The 23,858-nt window shown below is 40.4% G+C and overlaps 1 protein-coding gene across 2 annotated transcripts in view; it reads left to right on the top strand.

Moving 5' to 3' along the window:
• The window catches only part of phf19 (PHD finger protein 19), an 84,137-nt gene that overhangs the window by 26,438 nt on the left and 33,841 nt on the right, over positions 1 to 23,858 (top strand). Inside the window, exons 9-15 of one of the 2 annotated variants that reach the window (XM_043720279.1) lie at positions 1,113 to 1,236; positions 4,252 to 4,319; positions 9,084 to 9,260; positions 9,488 to 9,590; positions 13,833 to 13,918; positions 15,587 to 15,682; positions 16,068 to 18,209. In XM_043720279.1, the coding sequence (XP_043576214.1) occupies positions 1,113 to 1,236; positions 4,252 to 4,319; positions 9,084 to 9,260; positions 9,488 to 9,590; positions 13,833 to 13,918; positions 15,587 to 15,682; positions 16,068 to 16,398 (985 nt within the window). In that variant the 3' untranslated portion in view covers positions 16,399 to 18,209. Of the gene's footprint in view, positions 1 to 1,112; positions 1,237 to 4,251; positions 4,320 to 9,083; positions 9,261 to 9,487; positions 9,591 to 13,832; positions 13,919 to 15,586; positions 15,683 to 16,067; positions 18,210 to 23,858 lie in introns of those variants that run through there. The other variant, XM_043720280.1, reaches the window with a different exon arrangement.

Here is a 23,858-nt window from a genome sequence, read left to right as displayed (position 1 = left end):
TATACCATAATCTCATGCCATTTAATAGGGGGTGAGGGGAGTGGGGGAAGCTGCCTTTTAGCGAAGTTCTGAATAAGTCAATCTGACCACAACCAATTCACTCTGGTAAAACCAGATTGAACATGAAGATGAGGCAGAGGTGAAGGTGATTGTCCATGATGAAATCAATAATAAAACTAAGACAATTCATTCAAGGATAATGGAAAACATTGAACAAAAATAGGAATGTTTTGCTTCTGAGAAGATCAGGGCAGGCTTGCTGATATAGATAATTATGCAGCTACCATAATACTGTATTCTCACTAGAAAGAAGGTAGTTCAATGCAGTAAGTCACCATTAAGCCATGAAATTATTATAAAGACATTATCAATGTTTTTAAAGTTACCTTTGTTGATTCCCCTTCCCCTGAGATGGCCACTGATGGGCAACAAAGATATTTCAGTGTAATCAAACCTTCTTGATGCAAATCACGTTCTACATCAATTTCTTCTCAAAGCTGCCTGACTTGTAGCAACTCTGTCCTATAAAAATTATGGCTTTATTGTTGCTAAAAGCCATTTCAGAAATCTGTTGCCTATGTTTAGGTTTTGAACTTTGTTGCTGGTTATGATATTCATTATGATCAATATATAGGCCTCAATATTTCGTAGGGGTGTTGTCAAATTGAAATTGTTGGCTACCCACAGCAACTACATTTTAGCCATGTATTGCACACATAATACAGGCAAATGTACCACAGGTATATATTTGCACAAACACATTTTATCGTTCACTGCAAAATGTTGCAATCTTTTGTGGTCAACAATATTTGAAATTCAAGTTTGAATTTTTCCGGCACAGCCCATCTCTGTGCAGCTTCCAGGTTTTCGTTGTTGCAAATGGTATCCTGGTGATGGCTGAGAACATTTAAATGGACAAAGAGACACACCAGGCACCCCACTCTCTCCCTCCGTTTGGAGAGACAAATGAAAGTGCAGTAAATCCAGATGCCACATGCACAAAGCTTCAACTGCCCCATTTCCATATTTCTGATAACTGTACTGTCAGTAAATGATAAGGATATTTGGAAGCACTTAGTTCTTTTATTAAAATCTTGTCCTTTTGTTTTTAGGGTAGATGTCGTGCACCTTGTTTTGTACAATTTAGGGGTCCGTGGGAAAAAGAAATACTTTGATTTTGAAGAGGAAATATTAATATTTATTAATCAAAACTGGTTGAGCCTCCAGCTTGGAAAGGTAGGTCTGCATGTTACTGTAGAGCTGTTGTATAGTTCAGCACTCTCCTGCTCTGACAGAGGTACAAATAGTATTCTACATCAAAGAATTTTTCTAACATTAAAACTGGCTTGTCTCAAGCAATATTTGGAGAACTATTTGAAGCCTGTTGATGAGTGTTAAGTAATGAATCTCAGTGCTGGTACCTGTCATTTGAAACCAACTCATTTCAGGCTCTTAGACCTTAGAATGAAATTGTGAAATCAGAAGAACAATTATTCAAAAAGATATCTAATGTGAGGTTCAATATAAAATTCAGACTCTGCAGAAACAATCATAATTGCCAGTACTTTTTAAAATACAGTCAGGGGTTATGACTTGGTTTCAGTAATTATAGAAAAGGCATTGAGAGCATTAATGAAGTTCTTAGTTTTATGATTACAAGTGTTTAATTGCTTTAAGAAACCTCAAATTGGTTGTCTTAGGACATTTTCAGTCAGGCAACCAACCTTTTGTCTCAGTATGCATCCCTCCAAATGGAACAACTGACCAGTTCTCCACTGGACTTTGCCCTGGTTTTATCTGTGGGTGGGAATCAGGCTGGGGGCATGTAGAGTTAAAAAAAAAAGCATCAGCAAACCATGCAGTCCCCAAGTTTTATTTCTGTTCTCCCTGAACTGGGAGAGTATGAGAGTTGTGGTGATAAAATGTTCCCAATTCACTTAAACTACCAAACCGGTGCATAAAGATGAAGCACTGAATATCTTGGATACTGAAATCAATTCGAAGAGTGCGAATTTTTAAAGTTGCAATTAAATAAAAGGTAAAGTCGCCATAGTCCTATCAGACCATGGGGCTGCTCTCTTATTAGAGAGAAAGCCCCATGGTGGTGGTTTAACTTGAGGGTTACCACGCCTCAGCCGGGGGCGAGAGGTTGAGAGGAGAGTCCTTCATAACAACCACATCTGTTGCAAAAATTGAATCCACGTTGTTGACATCACTGCATAGCAAACCAGCCATCCTGCTGTAAGGGGTACAATAAAATAAAAAGGCTTGATTTTAGCTCTTCCTAAATAGTTGGGTTTTGAAAGAGTTAAAAAATCAGACAAATGAAAAATAAATTCAAGAATAACAAAGTTCTGCACACTTGGTGAAAAACTTGTAATAGAAATACATTCATAGAACATTACAGCATAGTACAGGCCCTTCGGCCCACAATGTTGCGCCGCCCTGTCATACTAATCTGAAGCCCATCCCACCTACACTATTCCATGTACGTCCATATGCCTGTCCAATGACGACTTAAATGCACATACACTTGGCAAATCTACAACCGTTGCAGGCAAAGCATCCCATACCCTTACTACTCTCTGAGTAAAGGAACTACCTCTCACATCTGTCTTATACCTATCTCCCCTCACTTTAAAGTTGTGTCCCCTCATGTTTGCCATCCCCAGACTTGGAAAAAGGCTCTCCTTGTCCACCCTATCTAACCCTCTGATTATCTTGTATGTCTCTATTAAGTCACCTCTCTAACGAGAACAGCCTCAAGGCCCTCAGCCTTTCCTCGTAAGACATTCCTTCCATACCAGGCAACATCCTAGTAAATCTCCTCTGCACCCTTTCCAAAGCAGATTCAACCTGATTCAAGTTATTGTATTATTCCCTTTGGCCGCAGATGACCATTTTGCAATGTTATTTAAAATTGTCTATTTAAATAGCGGATAACTTAAATTATTTCGCAACAAAGAGAAAAATCACTTTGAATTGTCAAGTATAGAAGTTACTATAATAATTAAACTATACAGTGGGTTTTGTGAAAGGAGTGGTGAATGATGAAGTTATAACCAAGTTCTGAAGCAGTTAATTAAAACAAACCTAATGTTGATATGAATGGCCTGAAAAATGGAGTACCTGACATTTTAGTGGTTTTGAAATGCCTCTGGTTGCAGTGCCACAGTTGAAGTTCATTTGGGTTCAGTTCTGATGACTGTGTTGCAAAGAAAATTCATTTAAAGATACAATGAAAGGCAACAAAGATGACTCCCAAGTACAAAGGGAATGAGTTATGAGGGAAGGGAAAGTGAAATCCAGGCTGAATGTGTTAAATACCAGGAGATTAAAATATTGACACAAAGGATGGGTGGGAGGGTGAACTGTGAAGAGGATACATAGATGTTGTGATTTGGATAAATTCAGTGAGCGGAAAAATACTAGCAGATGCAGTACAATGTGGACAAATATGAGTTATGCACCAAGAGAGTGGCATGCCAGTGGAATCTCCTGCACAGAAAGCAGTCAAGGCCAAAACATTGTATGATTTCAGAGAATTAAATATAGCACTTGGTGCTAAAGGGTTAAAAGGATATAGGGGAGAAGCCAGATCAAACTGTTGATATGGATGATTAGTGATGATCATAATGAATAGTAGCGCAAACTCAAAGGGCTGAATGGCCTATTTATGCTCATATTTTCTATGTTTCTGGGGGTAGGCAGTATTGAGTCATATACTTAATTCACACACCACAAGCTCCCAACATCACTGATTACTTGTGCCACATGTTAAAAAAATTATAATGTGTGTATATACACTAGCTGTCACCCAATTGTCCTATAATTAACATATCTTTTTCCTAGTTCCATTTGGTCTCTGCCATTCCTGACAGATCCTACTTGATGATAACAATAGTTTTCTTTTGGAACGTGATTCTCTATATTCCAGCCTAAAATGAAATTTAATCTTAACCATCAGCATTGAATTGAATTTTCCAGCTCTTGGTTAGCTCATGTACCCAGCATGCTGGGTGAGAGCGATATATTCATCTCACTTGAGTTAGTGAGGAAACTGTTGAGACAAAATGAGTGTGGTTAATAATTCTGTTGTCAAGTGTGGACCAAAAACATTTTTGTGTTAGTTCTGCAGCATTTTTTTTAAAAAAGATCAATAAAATTCCATTTACAGATTAAACTCTCTGGAGATGTTGTTGAAATATTGCAGTGTTTCAGTGCTGAATAAACACTGTTACTTCTCTTTAGCTGACAGAAACAACAGTGCTTGAAAGAAAACAGCATCTCCTCAATGCTTTAAACAGCTACAAAAGCCGGTAAGACTTTATCTGTGCTTTATGTGTAACACTTAATACAATTGCAAATGCCCATCTATATTTTATTAATTTGATTAATGAGAGACTTAATCATGAAAAGACCATGTGCAGTTCATTAAACTACTGCATATCAATCTTGTGTCTTGAGGGTTCCTGTGGTAAAGTAGTAGTGACTCTACCTCTGAGCCAAGAAGCCTGGGTTTAAGTCCCACCTGCTCCAGAGGTGTTTAGTAGCATCTCTGAACAAGTTGTTTAAAAAAATTACCTAAGTATGAATCCTGCTCCCACTCCCAACTGCAGTACTGTACATGTAAATGTTAAAAATCATTTTTGCTTTTCATGAAGAACATTAGTTTACAACATATCTATACGAACATATTATTAAGAACTTTGCAGTTTCTGTCCACATATTTCATTTCCTTCTCTCATTTTTCATGATGTTTTTTGCCTTAACATAAGATAGATTCATATAATGGCTATGATGTAGAATGAGACCATTAAGTGCATTGTGTCTGCAATGGCTTTGTGCAGGAGTATTCCATCTAGTCACATTTCCACATTCTTCACCCAGAACCCTGCTGTCATTTTTTTCTCTGGATGATTGTTCAATTCTCCAGCACATGCTGAAGCAGTATATTCCAGATCCAAACCATGCACTCTGTAAAAAGTTTTTCCTTATTTTGACATGTCTTTTCTCTTTCCACTCACCTTAAATTAGTGTCCTCTGATTCTGGATGCTTTCTGCATATCTAGCTTGTTCGTATCCTCTATGATTTTGAACATCTCTTATCAAATCTCCTCCTTTTAAACTTCTCTTCTCCCTAACTGAAGATCTTCATACTTAGAACCATTCTTGTAAATATTTTCTGCACTCACCCTAATGTCCACTAATTCTTTCCTAGAATGTGGCGCCCAAAGCTGGGCACAGTATCACAATTGAAGTTGAACCAGTGTTTTATACAGATTTATCATAGCCACCTAGCTTCTGTACTCCACACCCCTATTAATAAAGTTCAGAATCCCATATACTTTATGAACTGCTTTCTCAAACTTTTCTGTCACTTTTATTAATTCATGCATTTATAACCTTGGTCCGCATGCTTCTGAATCCCCTTTAGAATTGTACTCTTTATATATTAGGGTCCTCTCATTCTTCCTATTAAAATGAATCACTTCACACTTATTTACATTAAATTTCATTTGCCTGTAAATGCCACCAGCCTGTGTATAATCATTCAAAGTTTTGTAACCTTGAATGTTAATATGGCATTTTCGAACATAAACTGGTCTTCTAACACAGTGTTTGCTTGCTGCAACCACTAAATGGTGCTGTAGCTCTACTGTCCTCTGGCATTATTTACATTGTGAATAGGTTGTAGAACAGACCATTCAGAGACATAAGACATTCAGACATGCGAATGTTGGTATTACTGCATGAAACACAGGTCTGGCCCATTCCCCCAAGCTTGTGCCTTAGTAATCATCTGAGCCATTTTCTATGTCATCTGAAGGTCAAAGATGGACTATGTCCACAGGGACACCAGGTACAAAGCTCTAGACAAGCAGAAGGAGAAGAATGTACCCAACACTGCTCTCCCCTGATGATCACCTTTGTGTGTGGCTGCATCAAACTAAGTGTAGATCCTAGGGAAACAAACACCAAGTGTCACTACCTATTGAAGTTCTATCTGTCTCCGGTGTTGTGACAGATGGATCTGGCCTCAGTGTTGTGGAGGGTTCTGTAGTTGGACTGTTCCATATCATCTGCCCCTTGTGAAAAAACTTGCAAAGAGAAACACCCTTCATAACAGGTCCATCAGGAAGTGGGCAGCATGTAGCAACTTTGAGATTCTGCTGGGAAAAGGAGCGGGTAGGTGCTGTTGTGGGTTCCAGAAGCAGGCTGTCAAGGTCATCCAGCAGAATGCCTCATTGCCAGAAGTTTCCAACAGGCACCAAGATGTACCTTAGCTGTGGTGAGAAGGGCACAGCCAGTGAGATCCTTCATGCACATCTGGACTCTGTGCACCACTGCACGCTGCATGATAGGTTGTGGGAGGAAGAAACTTTCACACATCTCATTCTTGAACATGCCTTTGCAAAGAAGGTCTGGAAAGAGATGCAGTGTGTTTGTTGAGGATTTTCTTGAGCAGTTCCGTGACACAGGACTTGTTGTCCAGTACATGCACTGAGACAAATATGAACTGTGCCTGGAGGACCATCAACTTGATGAGTGACTCTCTTGGTCTGCCTGAATCTTGTTGGTCTTCCAATCTAAAGAGTTGGTCTCGATTGAGTGTTGTAGACTGGCCCATTCCAGTGTCCAGGACTACATGCTGAGGGACACACTGAAGCCTGGGCAGCTGTCGCCAAGTGCAATGGGGGAAGATCACCGCCTAAGGTCTTTCTGCCAAGGTATAATGAGAGTCCGTTCAGTTTTCAGAACTTCTCCTTGCCTCAAAATGATTGTAAATAAGGTCTAGAATGAATAGGAAATGGCTTTTGATTTTTGCAACTGCTGGAATGTCAAATTCCAATGTTTGTTTTCTCATTTGTATGCAAAGACTGTACAGAACTGCTTTAGTACCTATGTATGTACATAAAGTTTTTTTTTATGAATGAAGTATATTTTTGCAATAAAAAATTTCAAACGTGTAACAGTTGGCATTGGGTTGATGGGGTGCAGTAAAGGAAAAGAAGCTGATTGCTGTTTTAGTGTGCACTAGGGGGAGAATGACTGTTGCTGGAGAAAATAGAGAACTTAGCTGAAACCCTGCATGAACACATAAAACAATAACATTTTATAAAGTACTTTTTAAAAGCAGATTTTCTGTTTATGTAATGTATTATTTTGGGTAAACGTTAATAATTATGAAATAAATGTTCGTGTAATGCTTTGCTGACATCTGGAGTCATAGTAATTTTCAGATGTTAAAATAGGGTCACATCAGCAAATAATTTGGGAAGTACTGACACAGGGTTACAAATCAAAGTAGCAAAGTATTTAAATGCACCCTTGTGTTGAGAAAGGGCCAGTTGAATTGAACTTACTTAATTAAGTGCAACCAGTCCCCTATGTTGTGCAGTCTATCACACAGCTGCTTATGCATCGCATCATAATGGAGAGTTAAGACTTCTGTCTGTAATGGTACCCTTCTTCTATTTGAGGCATTCAAGATGCTTTGGATGATTAATTGAATAGAAATAGTGTGCAAAGATATGGGAGAAAGCAGGAGATTGGCACTAAGTAATGATAATTATTTGACGAGCTGGTGCAGGCACAGTGGGCTGAATGGCTGTAACAATTCTGTAATTCTGCTATCATTCATGATCGTACAATATAAAGAAAACTCACACTTCTGCTAGTGGGACAACATTTGAATATTCAATTAATCACATAAATACTAGAACATTCGATTAGAAAAATGATCAGTTAACACAGACCTAATTAGTTAATGTTTCTGTCTTTCATATTTAGAATGTATTGTTGCAGTACAGTCAAATTTACCAGAGTGAGGAGAAAATAAGTTTAAAGACAATTCTGAATCAAAGCCTTTGCTGAGTTTTATTATATTGTACCTCACTGATTGATGTGAGGATATGAATTTGAAGGAATAAATTAAATCCCAGAAAATATCTCCATGTCACATAAATGATTACGGAACTTTAAAATGACAACTAAAACCTTCATTCTGACTCACAATTACTAAACCCATCCCTTGAGATGTGGAAGTATTTGGCAAGGTTAATCCCAATATAAAAGCAAAATATTGCAAATGCTGGAAACCTGAAATAAAAACGAAATGCTAGAGAAGCTCAGCAGGTCTGTGGAAGGAGTGACAGTGTTAGTGTTTCTAATCCGTTATGACTCCTCTTCAGAACCAGATTCTTCACTTCAAGAGCTTCAGTTCTGAAAAACAATTGTATCAGACTTGAAATATTAACTCCGTCTCCCTCTGCACAGATGCTGCCATACCTGCTGGGATTGTCATTATTTCAGGCTATTGCTAATCCCTGGTTAATTTTGGAACACTTCTCTCCCCTTCATGCAAAGTAAAGAACAAATATGCTATTTTAAAATGAAGGGAATGTTTCACTAAGAAGCCTCCTTCACTGACAGTTTAGAATTTAAATTGCTAGAGGTCATTTTTGCAATTAATATCTGGTGTTAGAAGGGAGTTTGTTTACTTTGTGTGGCTTAATCCAAAACCCATTTGCAGCTTCTGAACTTGTGCATATTATAAAATTGAGTTCATCCTCACTTCGAAGTACTGTATCACATATTGGTTGGCTCCATGCTTTCACTTAGTGAGATGTTGACTGTAGGAAGGTATCAGTTCAAAGCTGGGAGTCTTTTGGCTTGTCACCTGGGCTTTTGTAGTGAAAATCAATAGAGAGACACTGTCAGCAGTGTAGGGACAAGCCTACAGACTGCATTCGCAATCAGAGGTAGAATAGTGGCATAGCGAGAGGGAAGAAAGATAAATGACTGTTGACAAGAAGTTTCACATTGATTGTATTCAAAGACTGAATTTTCGTTCTATTGTATGTTCACTAATAAACATCTGGATTACTCTCTTACAAAGAATTTTATGAAGTTTATTCATGTGAGAAACACCATATTTTTACATTGCTATAACTTGCCACGAACACTCAAGGACTTAAAGTTGAAAGTATGTTCATGTTAGGATGTATATTGGAGTCCAAACTAAAGGGAATCCCCAGGTTGATAAGAGGGCTTTAACGTATTAACCTTTTGTGTTAAAGGTTTATCTGTGGTAAAGAAATTAAAAAGAAAAAATGTATTTTCCGTCTCCGTACTCGAGTACCTCCAGTTCCTCCAAATATTATTTTGCCAGAGAATATTGGCCAGTTGACTGATAGTGCTTCCAACGAGATCAAGAGAAGGGGGAAGAATATGTTGGTGTTTGCACCTAAGTATGGGTGAGTACAGAGCATGTTTACAGACTGACTATGCTGTAGGTACATGATTTCGAATAAATATGTTAGATTGCTGAAAAATCATGATTGGAGTAAATGTCCAGTGTCTTTAGTCATGATAAACTGAGGTCAGTCTCATCAGTTATATTATTATAGCTAGTACCTGATGTTAGGATGGTTGCATCTAGTATTTACTTGCCTTTGACTCAGTCTTGTTTGTGGTGTTCCAGTCCCCTACCAGAAGTGCCTCAACCTCGCAGGCGGAGGCTTCCATTGAAGTGGGGGATGAAATGCAAGAAGTCAAACTGGTTTCTGCAGGATGCTGTTCCAGAGGTTAGTTACATTCTGTCTTGCATCAGCTAAGAATGGAAAAACCCTTCTATATGAAAGTCAATAATTGTAACCAGTAAATCAAGTTTATTCTGCTGCAAAACCCTGGATGCAGTGTGGAAATGTTGTTGACACAAACAACATGGAGCCTTTAACCATCCTTTCTCAGTTATCTCATGGTTAATGTCAGTCCCTTGGTGAGGGTGCAGAGAAGAATTACTAGAAATTTACCAGGAATGTAGAACTTCAGATATGTCAAGAGAAACTGAGATTACAGCATGAAAGGCTGAGGGGAGATTTAATGGACCTGTTTATAATTATGTGGGGTTTTGGTAAAGATGAAGAAAGCAATTTGATTGGAGGTTAACTTAGCCAACAGATTGGTTTCACAAAAAGGCTTGAGATTTATTGTCTGAAAGAGAATCAGATATTATTTGAAAATATTCAGAGCTCTGGGGAAGGAGCAGGGGTTAGTCTTTGCAAGAAAAGACTCACCAAGGGCCCTTTGACAACATCTTTCAAACATATAAAATAAGAACAGGAGTAAACCATTCAGCCATTTGAGCCTGCTGCACCATTCGTTATGAACATGGCTGATCATTCAACACAACAGTATGTTCCTGCTTTCCCCCATATGCTTTGATCCCTTTAGCCTCAAGTGCTAAGAAGGGTTTAGAAGGATATGCTGGCAAATGGGACTAGATTAATTTGGGACGTCTGATTGGCATGAACAAGTTGGACCGAAGGGTTTGTTTCTATGCTGTACAACTCTATGATTCTATATCTAACTCCTTGAAATCATAGTTTTGGCCTCAACTGAGTGACCTCGATCATCTAGAAGAACGAGAACAGCAGCTGCATAGGAACACCACCACCTCCAAGTTCCCATCCAAGCCACATGCCCTTTTGGCTTGGAAATATATTGCCATATCTGCAATGTCAGATGGTTGAAATCCTGGAACTCTGTCCCCAGTGGAACTGTACTGACACCAAATGGACTGCAGCATTTCAGCAGCCACCACCATGTCGAGGGCAACTGGAGATGAAATATTGGCCTTGACAATGTTACCATACAAAGGTGAACCTTTTCTGTTAATTCAGCTAAATACCCAGAAAATCTCACCTTGCCTCATAATCTGTTAAAATATGAGTGACAGAGAGTTCCCAAATTCCACTATTTCAAGAAAGTAACATCAATTTATTTTCTTACTCTAAAAGTGAACATGAACCAAAAAATCTATTCACAAATCTAAGCCCCCCCTTCTCTTAATTGTTTACTCTCTGACTCCAAGTCCATAACAATATGCTGTTCCAATAAGACACTTATTAAAATTAAATTAGCTTAATCTCATAGTCTTGGTCTTCACCACTATCTTCAGTTTTCCAGCTGCTGATCTCCCTGGATCGTCTTCTTTATTTGTACTGCGAATAGGCTTTACATGAAAAAGTACCTTTGATAGAGAGTGTTTTCTAATTTCTTTGAGAGCTAGATGTTAGATGGGCAATTAGTTCTCCAGCAGTTTCTCTCTCTACAGCAGTTGCTCTCTGACGAATTTTCAAATTGTCCACATTCTTATAACCCCCAACATCGGATCATCTCATTTTAGATTAGATTCCCTACAGTGTAGAAACAGGCCCTTTGGCCCAATACGTCCACACCGACCCTCCGAAAAGTAACCCAGCCAGACCCATTTCCCTCTGACTAATGCACCTAACACTATGGGCAATTTAGAATGGCCAATTCACCTGACCTGCACATCTTTGTGACTTTGAGAGGATACCGGAGCACCTGGAGGAAACCCATGCAGACACGGGGAGAATGTGCAAACTCCACACAGACAGTCACCCAAGGCTAGAATCGAACCTGGGTCCCTGGTGCTGTGAGGCAGCAGTGCTAACCACTGAGCCACCGTGCCACCCATTGGTTCGATGTTGGCAAAATAGTAAATTCAAACTTGATTAGGTTTTAATATCCTGTGGAATAATTTAAACTGGTTAAATTTGAATTGCCGTCAAAACAGCAATCAATACTCAGGTATTTATTTCACAGCGAAGGGTTTCATATTTTCAATTTTCCAGTACAGTCTGGTACTGCCATTCAGTCATATACACAGATGCTTGTAATCTCTAAGTTCAGAACAACATTCTCTCACTCTTAAAGGTACAGTACACGCTTCATAACAACAGTGATGCTCAGATCACCTGAACAAGTAAAGCAAATCAAAGGGCCAGATGGATCATCCTTTATACTGGACTGTGTGGTTTAACTTCTTTTAGCATTTTGGCAAATTGTATTCTCTGTGCTCTTGCAGAAAGTGCATTCCCTAAATTTATTTACAAAAGGATGTTGTACAATGCTGGCAGGCAGACAGCAGAAAGCACACTGGGCTTTAGTGCAAAAGAGTGGTTGCCATAAGTTAGTCTGCGATCTATGATGAGCTAATGGTTGATTGTACCTCTCTGTGCTGTAGCCTGAGGTAATCCTTTGCTCCTTCCATACCTAACCCCGCTGTGGAGAAATTTAAAGGGGAGAACGCAGTGGCTTCAGTATTTTACAGAAATGGTGTGAACAAAGTCAAAGGAAGTCTGACAAAAGTCAGGGACTCCAAGTTCCCCACTTGCATTGGGTCAGTCCACCTTCCACTCAGTTTCCAGCTTGATAAGCACCTTGAAATTGGGAAACAGCCAGTGATCAGTAAGAGGGAGGAATGAGGCCAGAAATCTGGATGGGGGAAGACCACAGTTACCTGAGTGGGGGCACTCCTGCTTCTCTTCCCCTTAACCAAGTGTTCCAAAAGCCCATTTTACTTTGGAAAGATGGTAGATCCCTGCTTTGTTTTACTGCCGAGTTTCCTGATTCCCTGGAAACCATGCAGCACAAGACAATGTCATACTTGCCTCTAATTGCACCGTATGACCAAATTTAAAAATATTAATAAATCTGTTGCCTTTCCATTGTGGGATAGTTTGATACCCAATATTGACCCAAAGCATTGGTTGTGTGTTGGGGTTGTGCAACTTGGTTCTCAAACTTTGACCATTTTTTTTCCTGTCTGTCACCGGGGCTTGGATCAAGGATATGGAGTAAAGTAGTTCCAGAAGCCGTGGGAGCCCATTTGCAACATAGCACTGAAAATGACCATGAAATCAAAGAACTGTGGTTTCTGTTAATCAGAAACAAAAGCAAAAATTGCTGGAAAAAAGTCAGCAGGTCTGGCAGCATCTTTGGAGAGAAGGCAGAGTTAAGGTTTCAGATCCACTGACCTGTCTTCACAACTCTCTGAAGAAGGGTCACTGGACCTGAAACATTGGCTCTGCTTTCTCTCCACAGATGCTGCCTGACCTCCTGAGTTTTTCCAGTACTTTCTGAAGGCAGCAGTGACTGTGTCACTAGAACCAATGTTCTGATTAAAGCACTTCGTTTATGAGAGTCAACGACAATATCCTTGATATGACAGAGTGATGGCAGCAATAATTGATGTTATTTTAAATGTACATGGGAGTTCTTCTGAAACTAGTTCGTAGTTGACTTTGGCCATTGCAAAAAGCAAGAACAGGAAGGTGTATGGTGGGGCACCCTATATTCTCCTCATGATTAAATGATGGAATGAATAGATGTTGATGATCAGACATGAATGTCTGAAACTCTACATTTTCTTTGGTATCCAGCCTTTGTTTTAGGGAATGCATTGATGGCTTGAGCTTGACTTGCTGATAGTGGGATTGTCTCTACCTCTGACTGTATTACCAAATTTGACCCCATAATGAGGAGAAAAGACCAGAGAGTGTGCAATGTAGAGAGGTGGTCAGAGGGGTCAGAAGGAGCATACTGACCAATATTACCCATTTATGCCAAATGACCACCTTCCCTGCTGTAAATTCAATCAAGTCTACTAGAAAGACTGCATCCTTTGGTTGATGTTAAACTGAGGCCCTGTCTGTTAGGCGAAGTGAACTTTCAAGATTCCAAGGCACTAACTGAAGAAGATTGCAGAGGTCTTCCATTGACCTAACTAAATTTCTTCCCTCGCTCATTGTACCAGAAATTGGTTCTTCGTCTCGTTGCTAATTGTAGGACTCTATCGGCAAAGAATGGCGATCACGGCGTGTGTAAAGTAATGCACTGCATGAGATATTGAGATATTTCCAAACGATGAGGTTTTTAATAAGTATTGATTGTAATTGTAATAATTTGCAAATAACTATCCCATTGTTGTTCATAATTCGACTTTTTTTCATCTGTAGAATGACTTCTCAACCGCTGAAAGTGCCAGCTACCATTTGGCGAACATTTTTGACTTTACTGTAGATGACATTCAGAGTTTGAAAAGGTGAGTGAGTTCCCAACTGAACAGGTTGTATGTTGGAAAAGGTCTTAGACATGTGCATGGTGTAAAAGGACAGGATGAAACTTCTGAGGACAGGCTCCAAAGCTGCTTCCAGCCCTGCAGCTTTGTTTCCCCGAAGCCAACCAATAGGTAAGAGCAGCCTTGCCATAATGGTGGCGGTGGGTGGCACGGTGGCACAGTGGTTAGCGCTGCTGCCTCATAGCGCCAGAGACCCGGGTTCAATTCCCGCCTCAGGCGACTCTGTGTGTGGAGTTTGCACATTCTCCCTGTGTCTGCGTGGGTTTCCTCCGGGTGCTCCGGTTTCCTCCCACAATCCAAAAATGTGCAGGTTAGGTGAATTGGCCATGCTAAATTGCCCGTAGTGTTAGGTGAAGGGGTAAGTGTAGGGGAATGGGTCTGGGTGGTATACACTTCGATGGGTCGGTGTGGACTTGTTGGGCCAAAGGGCCTGTTTCCACACTGTAAGTAATCTAATCTGTAAGTAATCTAAACGGGTGGATAAGGTGGTCAAATGGCATACAGCAAGCTTGCCTTCACTGGCCAGGGCATTGAATATAAAAGTTGGCAAGTTATGTTACAGCTGTACAAAAATTTAGTTAGGCCACATTTGTGCAGTTCTGCTTGAACACTGCCAGAAGGATGTGGTTGCTTTGATGAGGGTGCGGAGAAGGTTTACCAGGACATTGCCTAGCCTGGAGAGTTTTAGCTATGGCGAGAGGTTGGATAAACTCTGATTGTTTTCACTGGAAGGACTGAGGCTGAGGGGCGACCTGATGTAGTCTACAAAATTGGGAGATATAGACAGGGTAGATAGTCAGAGGCTGTTTCCCAGGATGGAAAGGTCAATTACAAGAGGGCACAGATTAGATTAGATTAGATTAGATTACTTACAGTGTGGAAACAGGCCCTTCGGCCCAACAAGTCCACACCGACCCGCCGAAGCGTAACCCACCCATACCCCTACATTTACCCCTTTACCTAACACTACGGGCAATTTAGCATGGCCAATTCACCTGACTTGCACATCTTTGGAGTGTGGGAGGAAACCGGAGCACCCGGAGGAAACCCACGCAGACACGGGGAGAATGTGCAAACTCCACACAGTCAGTCGCCTGAGGCGGGAATTGAACCCGGGTCTCTGGCGCTGCGAGGCAGCAGTGCTAACCACTGTGCCACCGTGCCGCCCATGCGTTCGAGGTGAGAGGGGGAAAGTTTAGGGGAGAAGTGCACGGTAACGTTTTTCACAGAGCATTGTAGGTGCCTGGAATGCACTGCGAGTGGAAGTGGTGGAAGCAGGCATATTAGCCACGTTTAAGGCATATCTTGATAGACACGTGGGAGGCGAACAGAGGGATAGAAACTGCGCATGGACAAGACGTAGCAGGTCTAAATAAGGATTAGAATTGGTGCAGACTCGGTGGGCTGGAACGTGTGCTCCTGTGCTGTATTGACTTGTATAATAGCTATTCAGATATTCTCTCTTTTGTCATGGGCAAGGTTCTCACTTCTGATCATTACCGCCCTATAAGTTCTGGCAGAGCCGGTCTTTGAGATGCATCACCATCTCCTGGACTTATAAAAACCTCTGTCTTTGTGATTTTTTCTTCTCTGTCTAGATTTAACTCCTGTCATTTCTTTACCTGCTTTCAGTGATCGTTCTGAGGGAACCTTTTACTCTGACTTAGACTCGACAGATGCAGCAAGTACATCTGGCTCAGCCTCAACAAGTTTATCCTGTGACTCTCTGTAAGTCCAATGTTGTGATTCACAATCATTTACTTGTGTACAAATCTGCCACCGAGTCTTTGTCTTTGTGCCTAATTACAGAAAGAACCCATAGAAAACCACCAGGCAGTAAGAATTTTAATCAAAAATGGCACATTGCATTAGAGCTCAGGCACAATTGGGTTTGAAGAGAGAGTTCCTAAAGAGCTACACAACTGTATCTTAACCTGTCTGCAGTAAAAGCAAAAAAGCTGCAATTGTTAGAAATCTGAAACAAAAATAAAAATTGCTGAACAGGTCAGGAAGCATCTGTAGAGAGAAAAACCGAAGTAAAGTTTCAGATTTGTGAATTTTTATTATTTACTTTAGTGACTTTCCTTGTTCTGTTTTATTTTCTTGCTTTTAGAAAGACTATGGGGAGCCGTAAAAGGAAAGCACCAGTAGAGTATTCACTGAGCAACAGAAACAAACAGAAGAAAGGCATTTATAGTCATCCAGAGAATGGAGTGGATCAGACAGAACAATCTGTGGATAATAATTACATTAATGGCCACACCTTTGAAAGTATGAGTGATGATGAAACCTCCCTTTCCCATCTTAAGTCCTCGATCACTAATTACTTCGGTGCTGCAGGAAGGCTGGCTTGTGGTGAAAAGTTCCAGGTGCTTGCTCGGAGAGTGACTTTAGACAGAAAAGTGCAGTACCTGGTAGAATGGGAAGGTGCCACTCCCTATTGAATTGAATCACAATTGGGACTCCATTTAGTCTGCTTAGCAACAAGCAGACCAGAGCTGAGCAAGCCTCTATAAACTGCCTCCTGAAGTTTTTTAAAAAAAAATTACAATAAACTACAGCAGAGTCACCTTAGTTTCCAGAAACAAACATTCAATTGAAGATATGAGATCTTATTAGGTGCCTGCTGTACTAATATATTGTTTTTATGAATGGTACAGATGAGGCTTTCTGTTACTGTTGATAGTTAAATTTTACATAGTAAGTATCTGGTTGAAGAACATTTCCAGAACATTCTAACTATCCAGTGGCAATGAATGAGCGATGCAATCGTGGTATCGAGCTGTGCACGTGATTTGCTATCTCTCAAGTCAGCAGCAATGAAACTGTCTGTTTTGTTACATCAAGAAAGTGGGGTTGATGTAGAAATTCAGTCATGATTGGATTGAATGACGAAGCAGGCTCGACAGCTGTTTATTTTACTGCTGCTGCCATTTCTTAACTACCAATACTCAATTTGGATTGTTTTGCTGATGTTGATGTCAGTGGCTAATGAGTTGGTTTGCCACCCTGATAGTCTGTTGTAGAATTATGATTATAAAGGAGGTTTTATGCATTGGGATGGACATTAGGCAATTCGGTTGCAAGTGACTGAAAAGTTAGGTTGAGATGTGAATGTTTTGATTCTACAGATTTAAGCGGCAACGTTTGATGTTGCAGTGAGTGGAGATTTGTGTCGTAGACTGAGAATGTTTGGAAAAGTGGAATTAAGCCTTCGCAAAGTTGATTTTACGTAGGCTCCACTGAACTTGCTGCACTCTTAACTCCTTTTTATTAATACATTTCCATACACATCTTTGGTTTAGAACTATCCCAGCTCATTATGTAGCCAGTTGCTATGTAACTGATCAAACTACAAGTAGCTTTTGAAAGACTTTTGTATTGTCCCAGGCCTCTACTGCTTACATCTTCCTATTAGCCAGCTTTGCTAAAAGTTTTATTTTTGGCAAAAAGAAAACCTTGTTTATTAGATTGAAATATCTCGCTTCAGCGGATGACGTGATATTTAGTTGAGTCTTGCTGCTCTGGAGTGCCCTGTGCCAGGGTACCAACATGTTCCTTGTTGGGACAGGAATTTCCAAAATGGAGAATATATAAATTTTTATGCTTGAGAGAATGTGAATGGACGGATATTTAAGCTGCTGCTCTTGCTGTGTGAGTGTCTTATTTGTGTAGAAGTCACATGCCTTGCAGTTTTTAAACTCTTTTTGAGAAAAGGCTTGACATTCCTCTGCCAACAGTGTAATTGTAAAGGGCTGAAACTTGTTTCTTTTCACTTCCAAGTTGCTAACTGTGACATTGTGTGCAGGTCACACTGTGTTAGGTTATTTCTTCTGTTGCCTTCCTTTGGTTGGGAATTTATTTTGTCACTTCACTTTTGTTCCTTCAAAGGTTTTGTTGGCAGGCACTTTAACTTGTGTGTTAGGTTTTGACAGACCTTGAGGAGCCAAGTCCAACTCTCCCAACTTTACCAAGTGTCCTGTATCTCCACCATTTGAAACATTGAAAACAGTGTGGAGTCATGTTATAGCACTTCAAATACTTCAGCTTACAAAACAAAGTAGACTCTGACTAAAACAAAGATGTGGAGTGGGGAAACCATTTTAAGCAATCCATCGTTTGGGAAACTGACAGGACTGTCAATGATCTTCCCTTTTCTAGGTGAGTTTCAGCAGGTTCTTTTAGTCATAGAGTCATGGAGATGTACAGCACAGAAACAGACCATTCAGTCCAACTGGTGCATGCTGACCAGATATCCTAAATGAACCTAGGCCCATTTGCCAGCATTTGGCCCATATCCTTTAAACCTTTCCCATTCACATACACATCTAGGTGTCTTTTAAATGTAGTCATTGTACCAGCCTCCACCACATCCTCTGACAGTTCATTCCATACACACCACCTTCTGTCTGAAAAAGATGCTCCTTAGGTCCCTTTTAAATCCTTCCCTCTCACCTTAAACCTATATCTTCTAGTTTTGAACTCTCCTACCCTTAGGAAAAGATCTTGACGATTTACCCTATTATTGCCCCTCATGATTTTATAAACTTCTTTCAAACCCAGGGAGCAAAGTTTGCAGTAGAGCAAAGTTTTACAAAACCTTTGAAGACCGATTCGGAGGCAGGAATGCTGGCAAGAGGAGGCCAGTGGGTGGTATGCCCCCTGCTGTATTGCCACTTTGCCAGGCATGGGAAAGAGAGCTCGCTTGCTCAGAGGCCAGTGAACCACTTAAGTAGTTGAATTAAGGGCCTGTGCTGCCTCTGTTTGCATTTTACTGGTGCAGTGGAGGTGACCTCTGTGAACAGGTAGACCGCTAGGTAAACTCTGCTGCCCTCCTGGGGCAAGGCAGCTCTTTCAGTCCAGGGCTGATAATACACTCCAGCACCTGTGATGATCCGTGTTCACAGAAGGCTTAAAGTGTATGACTGGATACTGCATACTCCTTTCCTATGGACATCTGGATATGGACAGGCAGGTAGTCATCCCTAATGACCCCCTATGTGGCCTGGCCACATCCAGCTGCAGAGTTGTGCTGAGCTCCTCTGATCTGCCTATCCTTCCCCTCTTACCCACCTTCTCCCAAACAGTGTGAGCAACAATCAGGAGGTGTGATTCAGCTCCCTCAAATGTACCATCTTTTATAGAATAGCAGAGACGTAAATTGCAACCCCCACCCCGCCGCCACCATCACCAATACAACCCATGGGGCCCCTCTTCCATCTCTGGCAGCAGAACCCTGTCTTTTCCAAGTATCCCCGCTTATACCTCAGCTTATGTGAACACTTTGTGGCAGGAATCACAGGATTGCAATCAGGAGAAAGAATCAGATTGCATTTGCTTTAATTTTGACCCCTGGAATTCCAAAAATAAATGTAATGTGTCTCACAGCCAACTTTGGCTGAGATCCCCACAAAACAAGGATCAAACTGGGGACATTCCTCTTCTGCCTGAGTCAGCTCCACACTATCTATGCACTAACGATCAGAGCAGTTGTGGGAACTGAACCTGTTTCATGAATTCCCTTCTGCAGACAGGTGCAGAAAGGCTGTGCACTTTGAAAACTGCAGAAATTCTGCTTGATCTCAAAAGTTGAGCTTTAATGTCTTTGAATGTACCAACCCATGTTCCAAATGCAATTTTTGGATGCTATAGTTACTGATAATCAAAGTGTATGATATATATTGTCATGGTAAAGTGTTGCTAAAGATGTTATGGTCTCATGCAACTTAAAACGGTTGTATGAACTCTTAAGTTAGTTTGAAAGAAAACTAGTGTATTTCAACCAGATAAAGATGTCAGTGAATTGTCATTTTCTCTCAACACAGAGGTATTTTTATTGTGAAAAACCTAGTTCTTTCTCTGAATTGATCTGAGTGGGTTTGAAATTGACATCAGTGACCAATCACTCAAATCATGTTTTCAAGAAAACTGGCAAGTTGATTGAGTGGATTAAAAAAATGCTGTTCTTGATAATATCATGCTTTAAGTCTCCAATGGAGAAAGATCATCTTCTTAACGTTGACTGTGGCCAAAACAAAACACAATAATCTTAATGGCTCTTTCATGTGTGCAATTTGGAGGTTAATTTGATTCTGATTTTAGACTCCATAAAATAAGTCTTGCTAGCCAAAGACTTGGTGTTTTTTGTGGCTTTATTTTTCGATAGACAAAAGATTTTTTTAAAAATTACCAATAAATTTTATGGCAATGAGGGAGCGAAACTGATTTTGATAAGGAAACAGGAGCTAGTGAAATAGCTGCTTGAGCTACATGCCCTGATTCACTTTTAATAAGTTGGGTGTGATGGAAGACATTTCGTCTGTTTGTTATCCCCAGTTTTGGATTATGACCCAGTAGTAACAGGTATGAAAGGAATGTCTATCTGATAAAGACCAGTTGGAACCTTTACATTAGAACTTGCACACAGGCGGAGGAAATTGGAACTTAATTTTGCCTGTTTGCACCTACAAAGTGTCAGTTTTGTGGATCAATACCTTACTCTGCTAAAAGGCCTGATAAAGCAGATCCAGAATCAGGGCCTGTTCAGATGTGGGCTGACAACATGCTGCTGGATATGTGCTCAACAATGGGCTGAAACGAGTTCAGCATCCCAGGCACTGTACTTCTGAACCCTTCCCAGCAGGACAATCTAAAGCAAACTGAATTATATACTTAAGTAGTAGTACCTCGTCTGTCAGGCTTCATGGGTCTCTCAGACTTTCTGGTTTGATTTCCCAAAGACAAAAGTTCAGTTTCCTCTCTCATGTTCCTCGTTCAGTTTTCATAGTTCACTTTGTTGAGAGGACAATGTTTTGCTGTTGCTATCAGACCCGGAATCTGGGTGGTGTAAGACTGTGATCGGAGCCAGAAGGGAAAACCAGAGAGCAAACAGTAAAACCTGGAAATGGACTACTGGAGCTCCATTTTTTGAGATATAGAAGACAAGTTGGATGAGTTTACATCATTCTTAAGTTTTACTGGCCTTTCCTTTGCAGGGCCTGCACATTGTTGAAATAAAACCCACCAAACAATTCATCTGAAAAGTTCTATCCATGTCAGTTGTGATGAAATAAAGCTTTTCTCTTCACAGGTTCTGTAAGTTTAAGGTAATTCTGCTTTTCAGTGATGGTATGACTTGCATAGTGCTCAGTCCTGGCTTAGAAAACATGAAAATTTCCATTATTGTGGATATAAAATGTTCAGTCTGTTTTATGAAGTTCCTTTCAATGCTCTTTGCTTTAGTAATCTTTGTGAGAAAGAAAATGAAGTTGCAAATAGCAATATTACTTCAGAAACCATGAGTAGCAAAATGTTTTGTTGAGTAGGTGGCATGTAAAGACTTACTTTGCTGACTAGATTGTTTAACATACAGACAATCAACTTTTCTTAGTTTATTTTATCATTTATGTCTGACCAGTTATCACAGTGGTCTAAACTGACAATAACCAGAATTGAGCAAATGCTGTGACTTTCACATTTGGCCACAGAACCTTTTGGTATCGTAAGAGAAAGTGAGGACTACAGATGCTGGTGATTGGAGTTGAAGAGTGTGGTGCTGGAAAAGCACAGCAGGTCAGGCAGCATCCGAGGAGCAGGAGAGTCATCGTTTCGAGCATATGCTCTTCATCATTCATTCCTGATGAAGGGCTTAAACATCAACTCTCCTGCTCCTTGGATGCCGCCTGACCAACTGTGCTTTTCCAGCACCATGCTCTTTGGCATTTGGTACTGTATGCCTAATGAGAACATTGTAGTTGCAAAAGGAACTGAAAATGGTGAGTGCTTGGTACTGTACCAAGTCTCTAGCACTGGAATGCATCTTGCTGTTGGTACTCTTATGCCTCCTGAAGTGTTTGACTAAAATCAATTCTAACATTAGAAAAATCTGACATGACAATCATTGTACAAATGTTACCTACACAATGTGATTTGCATAACCATTAGTATTACTTTAACATTGTACATTTGTAAGCGAGCACAATACATAATCACCCTTTTCCCTGTAATGAAACATGTACCTGTCTTATGCGGTCAGTATTCTTTTCTGTATTATCCAGCTTTGCAAAACAATTGGCAATAAATTCTTGGGCTCTTATCCTGTGCTGTTGTCACCTTTCTCAATTTCAACACTTGCCCACAGAAGGGATTTGGAAAAGGTAATTTCCTAAAAAAAAATCCCAAAGGGTAGACACTTTGACCAAGTCAGTAGCTGTCATGAAAATCTTGTATGTTCAATATGCTGAAATCTTTCATCTGAGCTAGAAACTCAACACAATTATTTTTGTTTGGGCTGAGCCACTAGTTGAAGAAAGGAGTAGTAGTTTTACTGGGAAATCGTTATAGCATTCAGAAGCTTTTTTTGTATTTATACAAGTTGACAGTTTGTCAATACTGGATCCACGACAAAATAGAAATGTCAATATGTACAGCAACACTTAGGTTATCACCTTGTTGTTCAATCTTAAAATAAAACAAAGAAAACAAGGAACTGTCTATTTCCAGAATTTCAGTACAGCTCTGGTTGTAAATTGAACATGTTAAATAGACAATTATCCTGGCTTTCTGGAATTGTCCAATTAGAAATTAAAGGCACTTGTGGTGTAATGGTAGTGTCCTTATTTATGAGCCAGGAGACCGAGGTTCAAGTCCCACCGACACTAGGGATATGTAATGACATCTCTAAACAGATTGATCAGAAAACATCTTCAAACCAGAAATTAGAACAAATGACTTTGGTGGCTGCAAGAGATATGAACAATGTGTATGCATGCCCAGATTTTCCATATTATTATAGGCCCCTCCCATTCTCCCTCACTTTAGATGGTTTGCATTCCCCTTAATGGGCAGTGCATGTAAATATCCAATTGGCTACACAATTTACTGGAGGCAATTAGTTAAAAACAAATCAAAACATGATTTGGTGATGGGGGAACCCTTTCAGTTGTGTATAAAACACTTCTGGATGTTAAAAAAAAGCCTTTTTTTGGGGGGGGGGGGGGAAACGAGATGTGTTTATGTAATAGTGGTAGTGTCCCTACCTCCAAACCAGGAGGTCCAGGTTTCTATCTGACCTGCTCCAGTCACCTCTGAATTGGTTGCTTCCAAAATATTCTCAAACTAGCCAGATTCTGATTTCGTGGTGGTGGTTTAAGGTCCAGATTCGTTCACTGGACCGGTCAACCACACTGTAGTTACTGGCATGTCCTCTCCCATCACTACCCATGCCTCAAGGCTTCCTGTTGTTGACTGAAGGCAGAGTAGGATCCTGGATCAGTGGTGCTGGAAGAGCACAGCAATTCAGGCAGCATCCGACGAGCAGCAAAATTGACGTTTCGGGCAAAAGCCCTTCATCAGGAATCCTACCTTGAAGGCAGAGTAGTCCTGTCTTTCACAAACTGCTTTGATCAGGGTTTCCATGTTAATTAAGAAAATTCATGCACCTTAAAAGATAAGAACTTCCTATACCATGTTAGTGCATACAGCAACAAGAATTAAGGAAGAAGATTGTGAATTTATAGAACATAGAAAAATACAGCGCAGTACAGGCCCTTGGCCCTCAATGTTGTGCCGATCCAAGCCCACCTAACCTACACTAGCCCACTATCCTCCATGTGCCTATCCAATGCCCGTTTAAATGCCCATAAAGAAGGAGAGTCCACCACTGCTACTGGCTGAGTAAAGAATCTACCCCTAACATCTGTCCTATACCTACCACCCCTTAATTTAAAGCTATGCCCCCTCGTAATAGCTGACTCCATACGTGGAAAAAGGTTCTCATGGTCAACCCTAACTAAACCCCTAATCATCTTGTACACCTCTACCAAGTCACCCCCAAACCCTCTTTTCTCCAATGAAAACAGCCCCAACTGCCTCAGCCTTTCTTCATACGATCTTCCTACCATAC

Source organism: Chiloscyllium plagiosum, chromosome 30 (assembly GCF_004010195.1).
Source record: "Chiloscyllium plagiosum isolate BGI_BamShark_2017 chromosome 30, ASM401019v2, whole genome shotgun sequence".
In the NCBI taxonomy this organism is placed as follows: Eukaryota; Metazoa; Chordata; class Chondrichthyes; order Orectolobiformes; family Hemiscylliidae; genus Chiloscyllium; species Chiloscyllium plagiosum.
The sequence above is the reverse complement of the archived record's forward strand: the minus strand, read 5'-3'. Positions and strand labels throughout refer to the sequence as shown.